The sequence below is a fragment of the Paroedura picta genome, chromosome 11 (assembly GCF_049243985.1).
Source record: "Paroedura picta isolate Pp20150507F chromosome 11, Ppicta_v3.0, whole genome shotgun sequence".
In the NCBI taxonomy this organism is placed as follows: domain Eukaryota; kingdom Metazoa; phylum Chordata; class Lepidosauria; order Squamata; family Gekkonidae; genus Paroedura; species Paroedura picta.
Window position 1 is genome coordinate 8,924,701 of NC_135379.1, and position 20,197 is coordinate 8,944,897.

At 46.3% G+C, this 20,197-nt stretch overlaps 1 protein-coding gene across 3 annotated transcripts in view; it reads right to left on the minus strand.

Annotated features, from left to right (window-relative positions):
• Positions 1–20,197, minus strand: part of ADARB2 (adenosine deaminase RNA specific B2 (inactive)) — a 315,856-nt gene that overhangs the window by 96,774 nt on the left and 198,885 nt on the right. For all 3 annotated transcript variants that reach the window (XM_077303289.1, XM_077303288.1, XM_077303290.1), the window contains 2 exons: positions 12,128–12,214; positions 4,243–5,150 (listed from right to left, as the gene is read on the minus strand). In XM_077303289.1, coding sequence (XP_077159404.1) covers positions 4,243–5,150; positions 12,128–12,214 — 995 coding nt within the window. The remainder of the gene's footprint in view (positions 1–4,242; positions 5,151–12,127; positions 12,215–20,197) is intronic.

Genomic DNA, 20,197 nt, shown 5'->3' on the forward strand with positions numbered 1-20,197 from the left:
ACTTCAGACCAACAATTTTTAAATTTTTATAATTTTTTTAAAATTGTTAAACCTTTATCAGGTGATATGACCATGTATGATCATGTTGACCTGCCCCACCCCCCGATGGCCAATGATGGGCCTGGGGGGTGGTGGGAAGGGGCGGGGCCCCAGGTGGGTGTTTACACAGCTCTGCTTCCCAACTTTATTCTGAATGATTGTGCCACTGCTGGGGTTTCTTGAAGCCTGAAGAAGGTTTCAGGGGAATGTTTCAGATAGAAATACTATGTTTTGTGAATGATCCAAGGAAGTCCCCAAGAATGTGTGGCCACATAGCATGGAATTCTTTGTCCACGTAGACCAGGTTACTTATCTGGACGTACCAATGCTGAAACAACAGGATGAAAGAAGTCCACATGATCAGGGACATAGACCTTATGTTCCCGCTGTGCTTGATTTGCTATGCTCGGGGTTAATGCCTGTATAACATAATTACATTCCAAGCATTCAACCATACAGAAAGTGGCATTGGGGGGAAAAAAGCACTAAACTTTTTAAAAAGTGCTAAACGTCATAGGGAAAAGTGCTAAATGTTGTAGCACTAAGAGTTGGTTCTTATATGCTGCTTTTCTCCACCCAAAGAAGTGTCAAAGCAGCTTACAATCACCTTCCCTCCCCTCTCCCCACAACAGGCACCATGTGAGGGAGGTGAGGCTGAGAGAGCCCAGATATTATTGAAGAAGAAGAGTTGGTTCTTATATGCTGCTTTTCTCCACCCAAAGAAGTGTCAAAGCCGCTTGCAATCACCTTCCCTCCCCTCTCCCCACAACAGGCACCCTGTGAGGGAGTTGAGGCTGAGAGAGCCCTGAGATTACTGAAGAAAGAAGAAGAGTTGGTTCTTATATGCTGCTTTTCTCTACCCAAAAAAGTCTGAAAGCGGCTTACAGTCGCCTTCCCTTTCCTCTCCCCACAACAGACACCCTGTGAGGGAGGTGAAGCTGAGAGAGCCCTGATATTACTGAAGAAGAAGAGATGGTTCTTATATGCTGCTTTTCTCTACCTGAAGGAATATACAGCAATGACCAGAATGCCACAACAGCACTCTGGTGTCTGTATCTTTCCCACAAATAATGCACAAGGACAATTCCAGACAGTCTACTGGGCTTCCTTTGGGAGAGTGAAGTCTTTGGGAACTAGAAGGCTGCAAATGATGCAACTTTCCTTATCTTGGGGCTGTGCTGTGGTTCAATGAACGTAGAGTGAGAGTAGTACTGCTGCCAAAATTTCCTGCAGCCATAAGCTTCATAGTTGTATTCAGGCAGAGGAATGTTCTCCTAGAAGATCAAGGAGAACGGCCTGTAAGCAACCACTTTCTGGCCAGGGAAGGGCCTACTGGAGAAGAACTAATCCTCTTATGGAACCAATCCTTCCATATTTTGTACAACATGCACACGCAATTGTGTTGGCCTCGACGTATGGGCAGTGAGCATTTTACAAGGAAGCTGCTTTGGCAAGGAAAAAAAAACGTACCAGAGAACTGCCTGATAAACTCTAGCGTCAGAATGGGAGAAGCAGGTTCAAATATCACAAAATAAGATGCCGAAACTCTCAGGCTGCTGTACAACACTCTAAACCCAGTCATGAGAAGAGTCAGAAAACAGATACATGTTGAGATCTTGGACATCTTCTGGGGCCCAGCTCATGACAGGCATGGATGGTCTCTTAGGAAGTGAAGATCCCACATCCTGCAGAGCAAGATCATGGCCCTGCCAGAACTTGCTGAGTTTTGCAGGGTCTGTAAGACAGAGCACTTCTGCCAGGCTATGGTCTCAGCCAGCCAGGACAATAGGAAACATCAGTACTAACCAGGGCCTAACATCCCTATTTAAAGGGGAAAGATGTTGGAAGCTCCATTCACTGAACTACAGGCATCACTTTTGGGTTAGCTCTTATTTATCTCAAACTGGATCTGGGGAAACACCTAAACTGATTACCTCTATCCTTTGCTGCCAACAGGAATCTTTCCCTGCCCTCTTCCAAGTGACAACCTTTCAAATATTTCAAGAGAGCCATCCTGTCTCCTCCCAACCTCCTCTTCTCCAGGCTGAACATTCCCAAGTCCCTCAGCCTCTCCTCATAGGGCTTGGTCCCCTGGCCCCCGGATCATCCTTGTTGCTCTCCTCTGAACCTTCTCAACTTCGTTCACATTATCACCCAACCTGCCCTTGAGAGCATCACTTAGTATGATTTGACTTTACAGAGAAATGTCTCCAGACTGTATATCTTGCATTTTATTGCCCTTTGAGTCTACTGGGCACACTTCCCTCCTATGTCTACCCATAGACCAGATACGATGAATTGCATCATGTTGACTTTGGTCTGTGAACACTTAAGCCATGATCAACCTGTGACTCTTTCAGGTGCCACAAACCCTTAAAAAAAACCCCAACAAGCAAGTATCTCTTTTGAAAGCAGATCCTTCTCAAAAAGAAAGGAAATATGTAAGCACTTGTTTCACCTTCTTCTTGTAACACAGAGGGAAATCTAAGTGAATCCTGCTTGTTCAGAGAATCAGCTTCAGCTTCTATTAATAACAGCCAAGTGAAATTGGGGGAGGAACACTCATACGATGCTAGCTTTTGGACAACCGAGAATGAAGACAGCAAAATCCATCCTAGTAGAGCTCTGACCAATTGCAACTCATTTGTTCTCCATTAATATTTCAGAGCCTTCAACTCTTGAGGGTTGGATCCATCGATTAGGTTCTTCTAAGTGAGGAACTTTCCTCCAAGGATGGGAACCTTCCAAAAAATCTAACAATATGCCTCAAATAGGAGGCCTCCTCAGTGTGCTCTCCATGACGTAGGAAGAATCATGCCCGACATTTTGCCTGTATTTATGTTTGACAACAGAGAAGTCATTTCCTTTCTGTCACTCAGAAATCTGACAACCGACGCAAAGATCTTTAGACCTTGCCCGAGGCAGAATTGTCTGGGGATGAGATCTAGAAAAGACACCCTCTGCACTGTCCCCCTCCTTCAGAGAATGATCTAAGAGTGACTTGAAAGCAAAGGAAACAAGGACATCCCAAATCATAGGTTACATGTGGTTTTTCGATAGATCAAATGCAGCCTTATATAAAAAAGGAGGTTTGCTTTCATCACACGTGGTCGTATTATCAATCTGTGCCTGAAAGAATGAGGCTGACTCATACTTCTCTTTAGAAAAGAACCCATAAATGGTTCTTCGCAAAATAAGCAGAACGGGCTGTAGATCTGAGAGGACTCTGAGCAAAATGGCCTCTGATGGGCCAAGTAGGAAACTGTACTCTTGGAGGGCCCAAAGAAGGTCATTAGGACCTGATCCATTCAGCAACATCTTTAAATGAGGGACAGCGGGATGTATCCTGCGACTCTGCTCCCTGAAGGTTGAAGCCTTCTTCCAGTCTAAAGTGTCTTCCTCCAAGTTAAGTGATTCTTCTGGTGGAAATTATACTCTAGGCTGGAGGAAGGTTTCCAAAAGCAAAGAAGGAGAAGAGTTGGGTTTCTTATACCCCGCTTTTCACTACCCAAAGGAGTCTCAAAGCAGCTTACAATCGCCTTCCCGTCCTCTCCCCACAGCAGACACCCTGTGAGGTAGGTGGGGCTGAGAGAGCTCTGGTAGAACTGTTTGAGAACAGCTTAAGACTGTGACTAGCCTACGATCTCTCAGCTGGCTGCATGTGGAGGAGTGGAGAATCAACCCCAGCTGTCCAGATTAGAGGCCCCCACTCTAAACCACTACATCAAGCTAGCGCTCAACGTGGTAAGATACACGTCAGGGTATACACATGAAGGTGCCATGCTCCCATTTGGATGAATGCACAGAGGAGATGGAAGGACCAGAATGCCCTGATTGTGAATGTGGGCAGGTCCCTCATGCTGAGTACCACTTTCCCTCAACGCACACTGCCTGCCCCACCAACACGTGCTGTATGCAAACCTTGCCATTTTTCTCGCATGCGTGGTGAGTAACCAACCGATGTGGGCTCTGGGCAGCTGCCCCCTTTCCCCATTAGCTAAAGCAGTTCCGAAAGTGAGTATACGCAAAGGTTTTCCACGTGGCCTCGGTGGAGAAATGGGGTTTCCGCTGCAACCAAGTACTTACTTTGGCCGCGAGGGCAGGATTCTGAGAGAGTCACAAGTGACAGCTGGAAGAACAACAAATGACATTGATCTGAAAGCATCCCTTCCGCTCGGTTGGCGACTACCTGAGAGCTCTCACCTGTGGCAAATGATTACATTTACTCCTGCTGGGAACGTGGCTGGGCAGCCGAATGTTAAAGAGGGCCTGGAGCGCAGCCTGTGCTGCTTGAACTTTGGCCAGCTTCTTGCTACGTCCCGAGCCTTCAAACGTTCTCCCATCCACTCTTACTGCCATCACAAAACTCTTGGCTTGTTGCTTCTCCACAGTCTCTGAAAGGCAGACGTACCTCAGTCCCGACCGCAACTCATTGAGTAACACCACGGGGTTCTTTTCGCTCTCCGCGCCGGAAGCCATCTTGCGCTTGTTTTGTTTCCCGTGGCCCGTTAAGTCCAAGGTGTGGCAGAGGAACCGCCCGTGCCGGCAGGCCGTCGAAAGCAATTCGTTACTCGCTGGGTCATAGACCGAGAAGTCCTTGCTGTGCGTCGATGGTTCGAACTCCTTGAACAGAGTGTCCGGGAAGTCGGCCAGGTCTGATGTGAAGTCTGTGGAAGGATTGAAACAATTCCCCATGGCAAAATGAGCTTGACACGCGTTGGGAAACTGGACAAAAGACTTCAAGGCGAGCTCAGCAGCCTTCATTTTGGCCTTCTTCTTCGTTGGCCCAGTGCCTTCAAATGTGAGTCCGTTCACTTCCACGGCAACTGCAAATACCGGCGCGTGGACAGGGCCCGTCTGAGACACCATTTTGTACTGTAAACCTGGTTTAAGTTCGTGTAGCTGGACCAGAGCGTTCTTTGGCGTGACTGACCACGAGACCTTCTTCCAGATGAGCTGGAGTTTGCAGAAGGGTCCGTTGTTGCCCTCCTCCAGGGGCCGTTTCCTTTTGAGGTTGGAAACTCCCACTCTCGACCTGTCATTCGAGGGGATGGGGTGATCTTCCAGGTTGCCGATGTTGCGGTTCTCCTTTACTTCCGCGCTGCTTGTACCTGTCAGCAAACAGAGAAAGAGAAGGCCGCCAACATTATTGATGCCATTGTGACATCTGTTCCACATAATAAATATCTGAAGGGCTTGAAGGAGGATCTGGTCTCATGGCTTAAGTGCCACACTCAGCGCTTAACATCAACTTAGGACACCAGTCCCGCCCCTGAGTGCCTTCTCCTCCAACTGGCTTGCCTGTCTGTCCAGCAGCCAGCCAATCGCCTTCCATACCCCACCCGACCACCCCCTCCTCCTTTCACTTCTCTCTGAGGCTCGGAGGCTGCAGATCCCTGCCGTGTGAAAGCTGCCCCTGCTGGTGAGTTCCCTACAGCCCTTCCAGGTCCTGGGGGGGGGGGGGAGGCCATCTGCAGAGTTTTTCCACCCCACTCCCCTAATCTATCACGTGCTGCATTTCTGAATTTCTGAAATCTCACCAATGTTTTCTATGAAGTTGCACAGTCAGTTTAGAATAACTTAGGGATGGACAACACGTTAGAGAAAAGAGGTTCTGCTAGGAGGGGGGGGGGGGCGGAAAGCTTTGAAACATCCCTGCCAGCTGCTAGGATGAACTTCGGTTTAACTTTCTGATGGCAGGTTTACTTTGTCTTAACGCGAAGAAAGGCTTTGTATTGTATTGCATTGGATAGCCTAGGTGTAGATAGAGGCATGAGCCAAAGGGCTTTTGGTTCGTGGCTCTTAGGCCATGGCTTTGTAGCCTGTGGCCTTGCATGAGATGGGGGCTCCTCCATGGTCAAAAGGTCAATAAAGGCCGCAGCGGATCCAGGTCTCCAGGATGTGGTTTATTGTCTTTTCCATTAGTTTATTTAAATTATAATTTTAAAGCCTTATTGGGTCCCCAGTGAGGAGAACAGTGAGTAAGTTCCCCAAGTAAGCAATCTGTTTCTCTTGTAAAGGTCTCCCCTGTGCAAGCACTGGGTCATGTCTGACCCTTGGGGTGACGCCCTCTAGCATTTTCATGGCAGACTCAATACGGGGTAGCTTGCCAGTGCCTTCCCCAGTCATTACCGTTTACCCCCCAGCAAGCTGGGTCCTCATTTTACCGACCTCGGAAGGATGGAAGGCTGAGTCATCCTTAAGCCGACTGCTGGGATCGAACTCCCAGCCTCATGGTCAGAGCTTCAGACAGCATGTTGGCTGCCTTACCACCCTGCGCCACAAGAGGCTCTTGTTTCTCTTGTAGTACTGTCCTAAGTAGAGTTACGCCCGTGTAACTTCGTGTATAAATAAGGGTTTAACTCAGCTTAGGATGGCACTATTAAGCCACTTTGTGAACCTTGTAGCTGCATGGCATTAGTTTTGCCAAGTCCTCCAGGCCAAACCCGGGCGAGTTTCCTGTAGTGCACCGGACTAACATTGGGGAGACTTAGGTTTGACTCCCTGCTCTCTCATGAAAGCCTGCTGGGTGTCCTTGGGCCATTCACACTTAACCTCACCATCCTCACAGGGTTGTTGTGATGATAAAATGCAAGAGAGAAGAACAGTGTAAGATGCTTTGGATCCCCATGAAGGGGGGGGGAGACAGGGTATGAATGAATTCTGTTAGCTGCACCATACTGGCCTTCATTTTATCTTCTCTGTATCTCCTGTCCTTGGCGACCGCTATAATAAATACCGTCTCACTTTAAGCAAACGAATAAACAGACCTATCGGATTCTCACAGAGATAATCTTTTTTTTTTATGTACTAACTTAAAAAAACAACATCCCAACAACCTCCAGATACCGATTTTGTTCCCAGACTTATATCTCCCTACAGGAAAGTGGGGGTCGGTTCTCAGATTCACACCTCTCCTCTCTCTCTCTCTCTGTTCACCTAATAGGTTTTTACAGACCCAATTATTGTACATAATGATATTGAAGTCGGGAAGCATGGAGAGAAAGATAGCTCTTGTTTCACACTCTATTCAGGTCTGAAAAGAATTTGTATTGATTCTGCACCAGTGAATAAGAAAACACAGGGGGTTATTTGTATTTATAATTCATACTGCCTTTTCAAATCTCTGTTTCACTTGCTCACAACCCCCTCCCCCCACCCCACCCCCAAATGCAGGCTGCATGCATTTATGTCTACACGTTTAGGACTTCATGTTCAACCATGAACACCTAGCCTAACCAGTACTGATCACAACAGAATCAGAGCCCAGTAGCACCTTTAAGACCGACGAAGATTTATTTAAGGCGCGAGCTTTCGAGTGAGAACTTATCAGAGTGAGAACGAGCAGCAAGTGGAATGTATTTATTGGTAAAAGGAGAGGAGAGGAGGGGTTAACACTACCCTGCATAATGACCCAAAAGGAGAGGAGGGAGGGGAGATGTGAGAGAGGGCAAGGAGCGAACTGGGTAACCAAGGCAGGGAGGGAGGCAGGAAGTGTTCCTGCCTCCCTCCCTGCCTTGGCTACCCAGTTCGCTCCTTGCCCTCTCTCGTATCTCCCCTCCCTCCTCTCCTTTTGGGTCATTATGCACGGTAGTGTTAACCTGGAGCATTTGCATCATCAAGAGCAATCGAGAACGGTAATGCCTCACTAATAATGACACTGCCTTTGTCTCCGGGTCAGAAGGGTTCAGAAGAACTAGCCATCCGATACTCCACGCTACATTTGAAGCGATAATATTGTTCCTGATGAAGGTTATTCGGCTGTCTGGCAGCCCGAAATTTTGGCGGGGGGAAAAAGGGAAGCAAAGAAATTAGCAACCTCTTCGTCACGAAACCTCTCGAAAGGATTACTTCTCTTGACCAGGGGTAGTCGACCTATGGTCCTCCAGATGTCCATGGACTACAATTCCCATGAGCCCCTGCCAGCGAACGCAGGTTGACTACCCCTGCTCTTGACTATGAAGTGGACATCAATTGCAAGCTGGGTTTGATTGCAAGCTGGGTTTGATTCCCCACTCCTCCACGTGAAGCCTTGAGCTTGGGTGACCGTGGGCTAGTCCCAGTCCTGATAGGGCTGTTCTCACATGGCAGCTCTCACAGAGCTCTCTCAGGCCCACCTACCCCACAGGGTGGTTGCGGTGGGGAGAAGAAGGGAAAGTGACTGTAAGCTGCTTTGAGACACTGCTGGGTAGTGAAAAGCGGGGTATCAAATCAACTCTTCTTTGCAGTGACTGGGAGAATTCCTAGAGAGTCACAGGACACCACTTATAGGTCTCACCTGGGACTGATATGGCTATGATGGCATTGCATGGCACACCTTCTTTCCACATCATACCCTCAAATGCACCTGGGATTTCCAGGTGCAGGCCTGGGGCTACCTTAGGTGTGCCATGTGACAATTCCAAATGTGAACATGTACCTCTTTTGAGCCAAGGCACATGTTCCAGAGAAGAAACAAAGCGACAGCAAAGTCAGTTCCCAGAATGACTAGGAAATTGCAATCTGTACTAATTGTGAAAACCGGCTGCCACATATTTTAGCAGAGACCCTGCAGCCCAAAGAGATCAACTGACAGGGAGAATTAGCTGTCCCTTGAGCAACCTATCCAGGCCAGCTCTTTGGGGGTGGAAAATCTGGAACAATGCATTTGCAGACAGCAGTTTAAATGACTGCTTGTCGCTCTTCACCCTCACGCGACAACTTGGGCTGCAGCAATGACTTTTAGGGCCCATAAGGAAGTCCCACTAAGTGCCCCAGTTTATTCCACTCAGGTTGACTTGGTGACTTGGCCTTCTGAGTGGCAAACAATGACCTTCGATTTCTGGTGTCCCCAGGCGCTGTTTCTCTTGGCCCTTCTCGGCTAGAGCTCACTATTTCTTGCCCATCCGCCTGCCCATCATTTCTGACATACTTGCAAACAATGGATTTAGAGACCGAAGCAATCTCGGGAAACGATTCCTCAGCTCCTACCCAGCTGGTGTATCAACATTGGTGCTACTGCTATGCAGCTTTTCTAGTCGTATACAAAAATCTTTCGTTGGGGAGGAGGCCTTCTCAACCAGGGTTTCCCAAAAACTTGGGGCATCTTGAGAGCCCTGGGAGGGTTTCCCGAATGGGTAGTTATGGTATGGTGTCCCCCCCCCACATATGTCCCCCCCACACAATGTCCAACGATGGGCCTGGAGAGGTTGGGAAGTGTACACGGGTGGGCATGTACACAGCTAGGCTGCCCCAGTGAATAAGAAAACCCATCACTTCTGGGGTTTCTGAAAGCCTGAAAAATGTTTCAGAGGTTTCCCAATGGTAAAAAAATTCAGAAAGGCTGGTTTAAGCAAATGTCAAACTTGGTTCCTGCCTATGGGGCAATAAAGTCTTCATATGATGATTAATAAAGTGCAGTTGAGACAACAAACCCAGAATGCTTTGCTTCTGAGACCTGATGAGACTGGTCTATCCATGAACCTCTAGACCAAGGATGGCTTAGCTGTGGCTCTCCAGATGTCCACTCCTCCCCTAAACAAAGACTCAAACCCAACTGAAATGCCATATGAATAGTATGTGACATCAAGGTCCATTGGCCCTGACCTCCCCCCCCCCCCCACAGCCCTTTGCGTAGGTCAGAGATAGAGACAGCTCATACATTCCCATTATTGGCTGGATTTGGTAAGGGAGACCCCCTTCAAGCTGGGAGACCCAGTTTAGAGTTTCAAATGCCACAGAATCATTGAGTGGCCTTGGACAGATCTCACTGAGCTACAACCACAAAGTAAAAAATGGAATAATGAGGGATCATGAAGAGTTCTGAGCATTTAAAGAACTGGAAAAATAATTAATAATAAGACAGCGCCAGGGCCCGTTAGGCGGGGCGAAAGCTCATAGAATGCACAGCATACGTCTGTTTCCAGCTCTGGCATGTGTTCTCTTTGGGAGGTTGCCCAAGTTGGAGCCGAAGCATCGTCCAGAAGCAATTTGTAAAAGATGTATTATTTAGCCAGGTTTCCAAGAAGTGTCTGGGGAAATTTATGGGGGTATTTGAATTGTGCACATTTTTATCTGCATTTGGAACGGACTGTGTCTTGCCACTTCACTTAGCTCCCTCCAGCAGAAGAGGCTCTTCCCTCTGGAGAAAAGCTCCACACTTGGCTTAGTAGTGTAGTAACCAGCAACAAAATACAGCACAAGACCTGGGTTTGAATCAAGAGAGCGGTTATTCCATTGTGACTCTGCTAATGATAGATTAACCATCTCACAGACAACATTTTAGCCTTTAAACATTTTCTACTTTAAAAAGATCAGATTATTGTGCCTCTTAGACCGTTTATGCACTGGCCACTTTACTGCCCCAACTCTCGTGCAGGAACACAAATAGGGGGCAGATGAGGTGCACTAGGCCAAATGCTCCCCCATGTGGGTGCAGGAAGAGGTGGGGCCACCTGCCATGACTAAAACTCCAGCCTGCAACCCAGCATGAAACCTCCAGTGCATAAACGGTCTTAGTTGAGATACCTAACTCTCCCTAACCCCAGCATGGGCATCACGGCTATGTGCTTGCAGGCCATATAACAACAGCCATTGATAAGTTTGTTACACTTTCTGTCTGATCCAGAGTCTTTAATTACTTAGGATGTATTGTGCTTTGCTTTGGCTGGGGGGGGGGGGAGATAAAAGCCAAATTAGTTGAGAGCAAAGAAGATGCTAATTAAACTCATACAATGTGCTCTCGAAACTCTTCTCCTTTTCCTCTTTTGAACGATATTTTATTCGTCTGGAGACAATTTTATGTTAAATTGATATATATGTATAAAAATTATTATAATCATAAATGCCTGGAATGGAAAATTGTCATAACTTATGGCCACATGCAATAAACATTTGACTGACTGACACAGCCCATGTCAAAGCAAAGGGAGGTTTAAAAGGACTTTTTGTGGGGAAGTCCTTGCAATATTGTGGGTTCTGCCACATTTTGCCATGCAAAAGCCCTACTAGGCTGACTGAGTTGCACACATGGACTGCCGTGTAGGAGTGCAGAACTCCAAAGTGGATTACCAGCCTCACAGAGACAAATTTACTTTCTTCGCCCGTCATTTCTAAGAGAACAGCTCCTCATTGTTCCCCAGCTGGTAGAAGGAGCCATCTGGTCGCTGAGACGGAAATAAACAGAAGCACTTCGTTTGGTTTGAGCCCTTCCTTCCTCTTTCTCCCCCCCCCCTCCAAAAAAAAAATCCAACAGCATGCTACCACATGAAGGTAAGGCAATGTCTGAAAAATTAATGTTGAGGCTGATGTGTGTGATCATCCCGTCTTGCTGTTCTCAGTCTCGTTCACTTGAAGAGACCATTGCAATGAACTGGGGAAAGGATTTTGGCAAGATGTGTAAGTCAATTACCAATTCTAGAGCCTCTTGTGGCGCAGAGTGGTAAGGCAGCCGTCTGAAAGCTTTGCCCATGAGGCTGGGAGTTCGATCCCAGCAGCCGGCTCAAGGTTGACTCACCCTTCCATCCTTCCGAGGTCGGTAAAATGAGTACCCAGCTTGCTTGCTGGGGGGTAAACGGTAATGACTGGGGAAGGCACTGGCAAACCACCCCGTATTGAGTCTGCCAAGAAAACGCTAGAGGGCGTCACCCCAAGGGTCAGACATGACTCGGTGCTTGCACCGAGATATCTTTACCTTTACCTTTATAATATATATCTTTACCTTTACCTTTACCTTTATATTAGTCTTACGAGTCAGATACAACACTGAATTGCTATTTATTAACAATTACTACATGGTGAATCCTATAGAAAAACACGGGAAGAAGTACGGCTTCTGGTTCCTTGATGCCCCACATAACCCTGGACGTGGGCCAGACCTCTCGAATAAGCGGTCCACCATTTGTACAAATGTGATCTAATTCTGCCTCACTATCAACATGGCAGACATCAACCTTGCTTTCAACTGAACAAATATGGCGGCTTGAATTAGCTGTAACGTTCTACATATGCCCTGAAAGGCAAGATTTGTCCTCGGCCACATATACATGTCATGCAGTACCTCCTGTTGGTTCCACTATTCACCTCCATATGAAGTAGAGAAACTGCTTACTTAAATTGTCTTCGTCTTCCATGTTTGCGGCGCCAGGGCTTAAATACTTGAAGGGTGCGATGAAAGTCGACAAAATGCTCACTTTTTCTGAAACAAGAAAACAAAAGCAGGTCCTGGTGAAATGTGTGCTGACGCAATGCTTCCGACATGGTCGTATTATGCTTAGTTTCCTTCCTTGGCTTAAGGCAGTTGGCGTGCTTTTTTTTTGCATCAAGTGGTTCTCACTAATTTTGCAGGAGACTAAATTGAATTCAGCCCCCTCTCTGTAGCTGTGCTTACGCTTGTGCGTAGATGCTTTCATGGCCCTTCCTTGTGGTTACCCTCCCAACCCGCAACTTCTTGTCTCCCATTGACTTCCCAATTTTCAAAATGTTGACTGCAAACTCTCTGGGGACAAAAATATTGATAGCTGCATAACAGTGGCGTAGGAGGGAAGGCAGTGTGGTATACCCCAATCTCATCATGGCAAGCCCTCGGACACTTTCCGAGCTACAGGGGCTTGGCTAGTTCCCTGTTCAAGAACAATCATCTCCCCCCACTATGGCTGACTGCTGAGACATCACGGACATCCACACAAGTAGATGTATTCCATCCCCCCCCCCGACACTCAGGCCCAAAAGGTTGCCCATCATTGCAATATAATCAATTTATTTTAGAACAGTAGCTGTTTTAGGCCTGCTATTGCTAAAGCAATGAGTCTTCTGGCACCGAAAAGACAAACGAAAGAATTGTAGCATGAGCATTTGTGGGCTGCGGTCCACATCATAAGATACATTACAGCAACAGGCAGAATAATATCCTTTCCGTACTGCACACTGGATGACTTCGGTGTGTTTCCAAACCAAGCTGCCATTTGCATTTTATCTCTTTTGGATCGGACCTCATGAATATAAAGCTCCCCTAATAAAGAGAGACTGGAAATGCCCTGGGCTCAGCTTTCTCATCCATCGCCTCTCCTCTCCTCATCTCATCCCACATCCCTTCCTTCCACTTTGGAACCGAAGTCTCTATGATCTGATTCAAAGATAAGCTGACAGGCAAGAAAAACTTATCCATGCATCTTTGAGCCTTGTGTAAGCTGGGCTGTTTACACGTACAATTTGGGTGCGTGTGCAGCACTGCCATGTTGGTGAAATGCCTGCTCTGAGTGGCATGCAAATTTTGCCCACAAAGCAACAGAGCGCACCGTTGAAATGAGATATGGGATGCATGCAACATTGCGCTGGCATGTGATTGTCTCACACCTGCATCATGTTGAAGTCTGGCCTACAGCCTGATATAGACTGGAATCAAAACACCGTATATACCCGCATATAAGCCAAGGGACCTAATTTTACCACAAAATCTGGGCAAACATATTGACTCGCATATAAGCCAAGGGTGGGAATGCTCCATCATCACAGGCTCTCCCATCCAGCCTCCCCCCCGCCCCAACAAATATAGAATAGTCAAGAGGATGAATAGTTGCCGGTTTTGTATCCCGCTTTTCACACACAGAAACCAAAAGAATAGTTTGGAAGAAGTGATTAAGAAGAGGAAGAAGTGAAGGCAAAAGGAAAAAAAAAAGATCAGAGTCCCTGAGTCAAGCCGTTGATTTCTTACAAGCTGCCAGAGCAGTGATGGGCTGGCTGGAGCAGGTTTTTATTTCAATTACCATATATATCCGTGTATAAGCTGAAAAGGCCTTTTCAGTGTGAAAAAAGCTGAAAAACTAGGCTTATATGTGAATATATAGGGTAAAGCAATGTGGCAAAATGGACAGCATGCTGGTGGGAGATAACACTATTGAATGCTACCCTCAACACAAAAAGGGTCCCTGAAAGCTGAAAAACAGCACTGCAGGCAAAGGGGTTTATCTCTATCTTCCACAAATGAGTCAAATCTCCTTTGAAAGTCAGCTATGCTTTGGGTTCCCAATTCTGCACTGGGAAATTCTGGACCATTCTGGGGGTGGGGCCTAGGAGGGAAGGGTTTGGAGAGGGGGGAAGACCTCAGCAGATATAGGATCCATGCTCCAAAGCAGCCATCTTCCCCAAGGGAATTGCCTTGGTTGCCTAGGGATGAGTTTTCATTCCGGGAGATCTCCCTCCTCACAAGAGTTTGGCAACCCTATCTATATTCAGGATCATATCCCCATAGAAGCAAATAGCACAATTTAATTACTTTGAGGAAAGAAGTACTTCATTTTGACTTTTTTGAACTCAGGTCTCATCTGTCCAAGTTCGACAAGTTGACAACTACATCACACGGGAAACAGTTCAGGATATCAAAGAAGTTGGGAAGCTCTGCAGGGGGGGCGACATCCAGGACCATCAAGAGCAGGGGTAGTCAAACTGCAGCCCTCCAGATGTCCCTGGACTACAATTCCCAGAAGCCCCTGCCAGCATTCGCTGGCAGGGGGCTCCTGGGAATTGTAGTCCAGGGACATCTGGAGGGCCGCAGTTTGACTACCCCTGATCAAGAGCCACTATGACCCCCCAGGGGAAAAAAAACATCTTCTCTGGTGCGCCCTTAATATCATCCAGCCCCCAAACAAATTTCATATAAAAACAAATCACATGTCCTATTGGCCCCATGGCAACCAAGGGTGGCCACACACCCCGGAACGTTGCTCTTGGCAGGACTTCAGTGTCACTTTTGGAACAGCCAAAAGATCAACATGAAAAGATAATTTCTTTTGTCTCGAGTACAAAGTGGTCTCCATTTATACAAGGACATGGCTTGGTCAATAAAGGTGACAAAGGTAGTTGCTTAGTGTTTGAAGCCACTGGCTGATAAATGGAAGATTAACTGTTTATTTCAAAGCACAGTAGTATTCGGGAGGAATTCGGGGGCAGGTGTGCTTCGGTTCTCAATGAGAGATCTGAGAAGAGAAGGATGGCAGCGGGTGCTCCGTGGGGACAAATTACTGGCTGTGCGGAGAATGAGGAGAAGATGAATGGGAGGGACACTGAACAGAGTTGTCTGCAGGGCAATAGTCAGGTTGGATAATATCAGAAAGAATGATTATGTAGTTATATCCTTTGCCATTTACTCTTAAACTGAAGGCAGAAGTAACATTTGTGGAGCAGAGGAATCAGTTGGACCCGACCTCACCATATTCAATCCAAGGTGAATTTTAGGAATGTGTGTGTGTTGTGTTTGTAGCCCTGCCGAGGACTGAGCTTGAGGTCCGAGGCGGATTGAGATTTGGAGCCACCAAATCTACACGTTTGCAGCAAAAAGCGGATGCTGGTGCTGATTGCCCAGTGTCCGTGACGCTGACCACTACAACACAGTCCCTAAAATGTTCTTGCTGCAAAAATGCAAAAGGTTTGTAACCCGCCTGTTAATGAAGGAAATGAAATGGGGCTTATGCAAACAGTTTCATGTAATAGAAAAATAGCACAATAAAGAGAAGGTCTAATCCACCATGTGGGTACAGTTTCAACCACTCAAACCATGTGGTTAAGGGGGGGGGGGGTGATTAAATAGCTGCTTCCCCTACCAGGTCTGTACTATTTCCATTTAAAAACGCTGTCTGCGAATCTCCCAGCATCACGGCTGATTAGGCCATGAGAGGAGCCAGATTTGGCCATCCAGGTATACCTTAGAGCAGGTAGGTTTTCTAATGAGCAGACTTAGCATTAGCCTTGCTTGACATGCAATGGGGACACAATCCACAGACATAATACCGTTAATTCCACTACCTTTGTTATATGTGTATTAAAAATACTGGGCCTTTGGATGATGTTAATTCCTTGATAGGAGCGTGACTCAAAGACCATAGATGTAGGAAAAGCCATCAGGGGCTCCTATATTTTCCAGATAATCCTCTGGGTGTCTTTTCCTTAAATTCTGATTGAAATTTGGTTCATCATGTGGCCACATCTGGCCTGCAGGTCACATGTTGAACTATTATAGAGTAACTTTATCTGCTGCAGCCTGGCTGACCCTTTCCTTATAAACCTTGATAGGTCCATCATAGAATCTAGGTCAGTAACATGCCTTCTATCACAATGAAGCAATACAACAAGGTCTTTACCTAAGTTACATTTCATTTTTCATATATCCAGAGAGACAGAGAGAGAGAGTGTAAATGAATGGTCAAACATTCCCGGACTGCTACTAAAGCTCAAGTCAAACTACTGAAAAATACATAATACTGTATAATCCTCACTCAGAGATGAAGGTACCCATAAAGTGATAATAACTCAAGGTATTTTATCTCTTTGTGTCCTGAGGCTAAGCGATGGAAAGGGGGAAACACACTTGAAACCAAATTAAATAGTTCTAGATCTAATTTTAGTAGCCTGAAACGGATTTCAGATTGATCTGTGCAGAATCTAATAGAGAACAACACAACACTTTGCCTTTCTTATTGAAAATCCATCTCACACACTGGGATTTTCCCCCACCCCCTTTAAACCTGGCTGTTGACTAGAAGTAATAAAAAACTAATATTTCACAATGAAACCCGCCTCGTTCTGTAAAAAAAGCCTTCCGTTTTTAAGTTGGTTTGGAGAGGGTGGATTTGGAGCGCTGAAAGATCGCTTGCAAGATTTGTTGACTCAAATGCCCATTTACATTCCTCTGAGGAAACTGCTCATGAAAACCCACTTTTTCTGTTTCGTGGGATGCCCGAGAGCTTTACAACAGTACATGATATCAAAACAATACTGTTCTAAATGTGAAGTATTTAAATACCTTTTCTAGTGTGGGCAGGAGTTTATTTGGTCAGCACTGCAGAGAGGTAACCCTATGCTAGCAGCAAAACAGCATGCTGGGAATCCTTATATTAATATAATATAATAGAAGGGTTATACAGTTCAGTAGATGGCATTTAATGCCGATAAATTCAATTATCAACAAATGCTGATTCACTGTATCAGGCCACTCCGATCTTATTGAGTCTGGGGACACCTTTGGAATTCTGGCACAATGTGGTGGATGCAGGCACAAAATGGCTGCCGCGGGAGGTGGAGCTAGCCACAAAATGGCTGCTCTGGCTTAATTTCAGTCTCATAGCACTGTCGAGTGCTCAGCTAGTTACTGCTGCCGAAGTAACATAAAAAAAAATCTGCACAGCCAATTAAATCTCCAGTGGCCAATACCCCACTTCCTAAAGGCACCTGAGAAGCATTAGGCAGGGTGTTGGCAGTTGCCATGGCATTTGCCATGGCAACCATGGACACCATGGACACTGTGGTGTGCAATATAATGCTAGTTTTCAAACTACTGTACTTGTTGCTTGTTTCCTAGCTGAATTCAAGATTTTGATTCTTATCCTTAAGGATTTTCACAAGCTTGGACCCACATGCTTGAAGAATACGGTTGCCAGCTCTGGGTTGGGATAGACCTAGAGATTTTGTGGGTGGAGCCTGTAGAGGGCAGCAACTGGGGAGGGGAGGGACCTCAGCACGGTACAATGCCATCCAATTTGCCATTTTCTCCAGGTCAACTGATCTCTGTCACCAGGAGATCAGCTGAAATCCCAGGAGATCTCCGGACATTGTCTTGAGGTTGGCAACCCGAATGAAGAATTGCCCCTCCCTATATAGTCCCGTTTGTCGGTTTAGCCTGTTAATGTTCTAATTAGCAGAATCCACAATAACTAACTTCCTGCCTCCGTTTCCTAAAAGCAAGAGACACGGGTAGCTAAACACCAGATTAACAAATGTAATATTGATTTTCGTTTTTGCTCTGTAATCGAAGTCTGACTGAACAATGCTTCCTGCATTCCAAACAGTGGCTGGTGCAAATAAATATTGTCTCATACACACAGGGCTCCCCAGTGCCAGAATAAGAGCTGGATTTTGGTGCCCTGCCTTCCCCCCCCCCCACTACCCGAAGGAGTCTTAAAGCGGCTTATAATCACCTTCCCTTCATCTCCCTACGATCGACACTCTGTGAGACAGGTGGGATTAAGAGAGCTTGGAAAATGGTGACTAGCCCCTCCCCCCGGTCTTAGGCATTAAAGGTAAAGGTAAAGGTATCCCCTGTGCAAGCACCGAGTCATGTCTGACCCTTGGGGTGACGCCCTCCAGCGTTTTCATGGCAGACTCAATACGGGGTGGTTTGCCAGTGCCTTCCCCAGTCATTACCGTTTACCCCCCAGCAAGCTGGGTACTCATTTTACTGACCTCGGAAGGATGGGAGGCTGAGTCAACCTTGAGCCGGCTGCTGGGATTGAACTCCCAGCCTCATGGGCAAAGCTTTCAGACAGCTGCCTTACCACTCTGCGCCACAAGAGGCTCATTCTTAGGCATTAGTTAGGTCATAACCATCTTGGCCCCTCTTTCCACCTCTCACTACAGATTGGTTGGGGGTTGGATGATTGAGAATGATTGAGGAATTCCACCATGTTTGTGCCAGTTTTGTTCTACGATTTTGTCCTGTTTTTAATGGGGTTTTATTGGGGTTTTTAATGGACACTTTATAACCCACCACGAGCCGGTCTCGGAATATTCAACATTCAAAGTTTCTCTGCAGATTATTGGGGTCTTTTGGGATGTGCTGCTGTATTATCAATCCAACCAACATGTCTGTTACAACGTGTTGGGCTTTCACAAACTATAAAATCAGGGGCCCGCTCCCCCCAAGGCTTTGATCATTTGGGTTAGAAAACGGTATCCCAAGATTGGTGCCTCTTGTGGCTTTTATTGAGTGGTCCACTGCTCAGCAAAAGCTGACTCATGACTATTGGTCTTTTATATACTGCCTCTGAAAGGTACAGCAAGTGATTAGTGATTAAAGGCTCTCCGCTTAATTCTGTATCTACTACAGATCAGGGGGAGGGATGACCTTCTTCTCGTGTCCATTTGAATCTATGCATATTTAACCCTAATGCTCTCTGGACCTCTGCTTTTGTACTAGCAGTTGATCTTTTGCTGCCCATTCTCATTTCTAGTGTCTCTTAAACCAGGGGTAGTCAACTTGTGGTCCTCCAGATGTTCATGGACTTGGTGGCGAAAACGCCCAGAGGCGGTCCTCAACCAGAAAAAGGTTGGGGACCGCTGATTTACAACATCTAGTACTTAAGAAGCATACATATTCTGAATACAGGTGTTCCATATAGTCATCATGGCTAATAGATGTTGACAGACCATCAACACCCATCTACAGGAAATAATTTGCTTAATTTAAAAACAAAACATCTAAGCTAAGCTAGTTGACCCACAGAACTCTGTGTGAAATCTTGAAAAAAAAACAACTTTAAAACAAAGCAACTCGCGTCTTCATGTGATTTTTTTTGACTTTTCAAAATTATCGTTACTATGACTTTTAAACAGGATTTTCAACCATATAAAAGACAACTTCATGAGCAATTAGAGTGAAAATTTCAACAATTATCTTTTTTTTATAGGCAAGACTAATGGACATTCTAATGAATTCTACCCAGTCACAAGAAAAGAATTTCCTATGAATTTCCAGTCCACCCCCTAGGAGACTCCTAGAAAAGACAGGAAACTGATGTATCTCCCGCCCCCCCTCCAAGGTCCAGAGAGGTAAGTATTTCCTTTTTAACTTAACTGTATTGGGGAAGGAAGTGGCAGATGCCTGCCCCAGCCCTGTCCCCCATCCAGTAGAGTAGGTTGCTGGGTTGTTTCTGGTATGGGGGGGGGGGAGGCAGGACACAATGGGGTGTGTTGTCTGGGAGATGTCACTTCTGGTGACGTGTGCCTTCTGCAAGTGTGGCAAGGAGGTAAGACCTGCTGCCATAACTTCTGGGTTTTCTCAAAGCCTAAAGCATGTTTCAGGGACGTTCTGTATACCAGGCAGAAGCTCTACCACTGAGCCACAGTTCTACTTGGTGTAGTGGTTAGGAGTGCGGACTTCTAATCTTGCAAGCCGTGTTTGATTCCCCAATCCACCACATGCAGCCAGCTGGGTGATCTTGGGCTCACCACAGCACTGATAAAGCTGTTCTGACCGAGCAGGAACATCAGCCTCACCCACCTCACAGGGTGTCTGTTGTGGGGAGAGGAAAAGGAAGGCAATTGTAAACCGCTTTGAGATTCCTTCGGGTAGAGAAAAGAAGCATATAAGAACCAACTCTTCTTCTTCTTCACTAATATCAGAGCTCTCTCA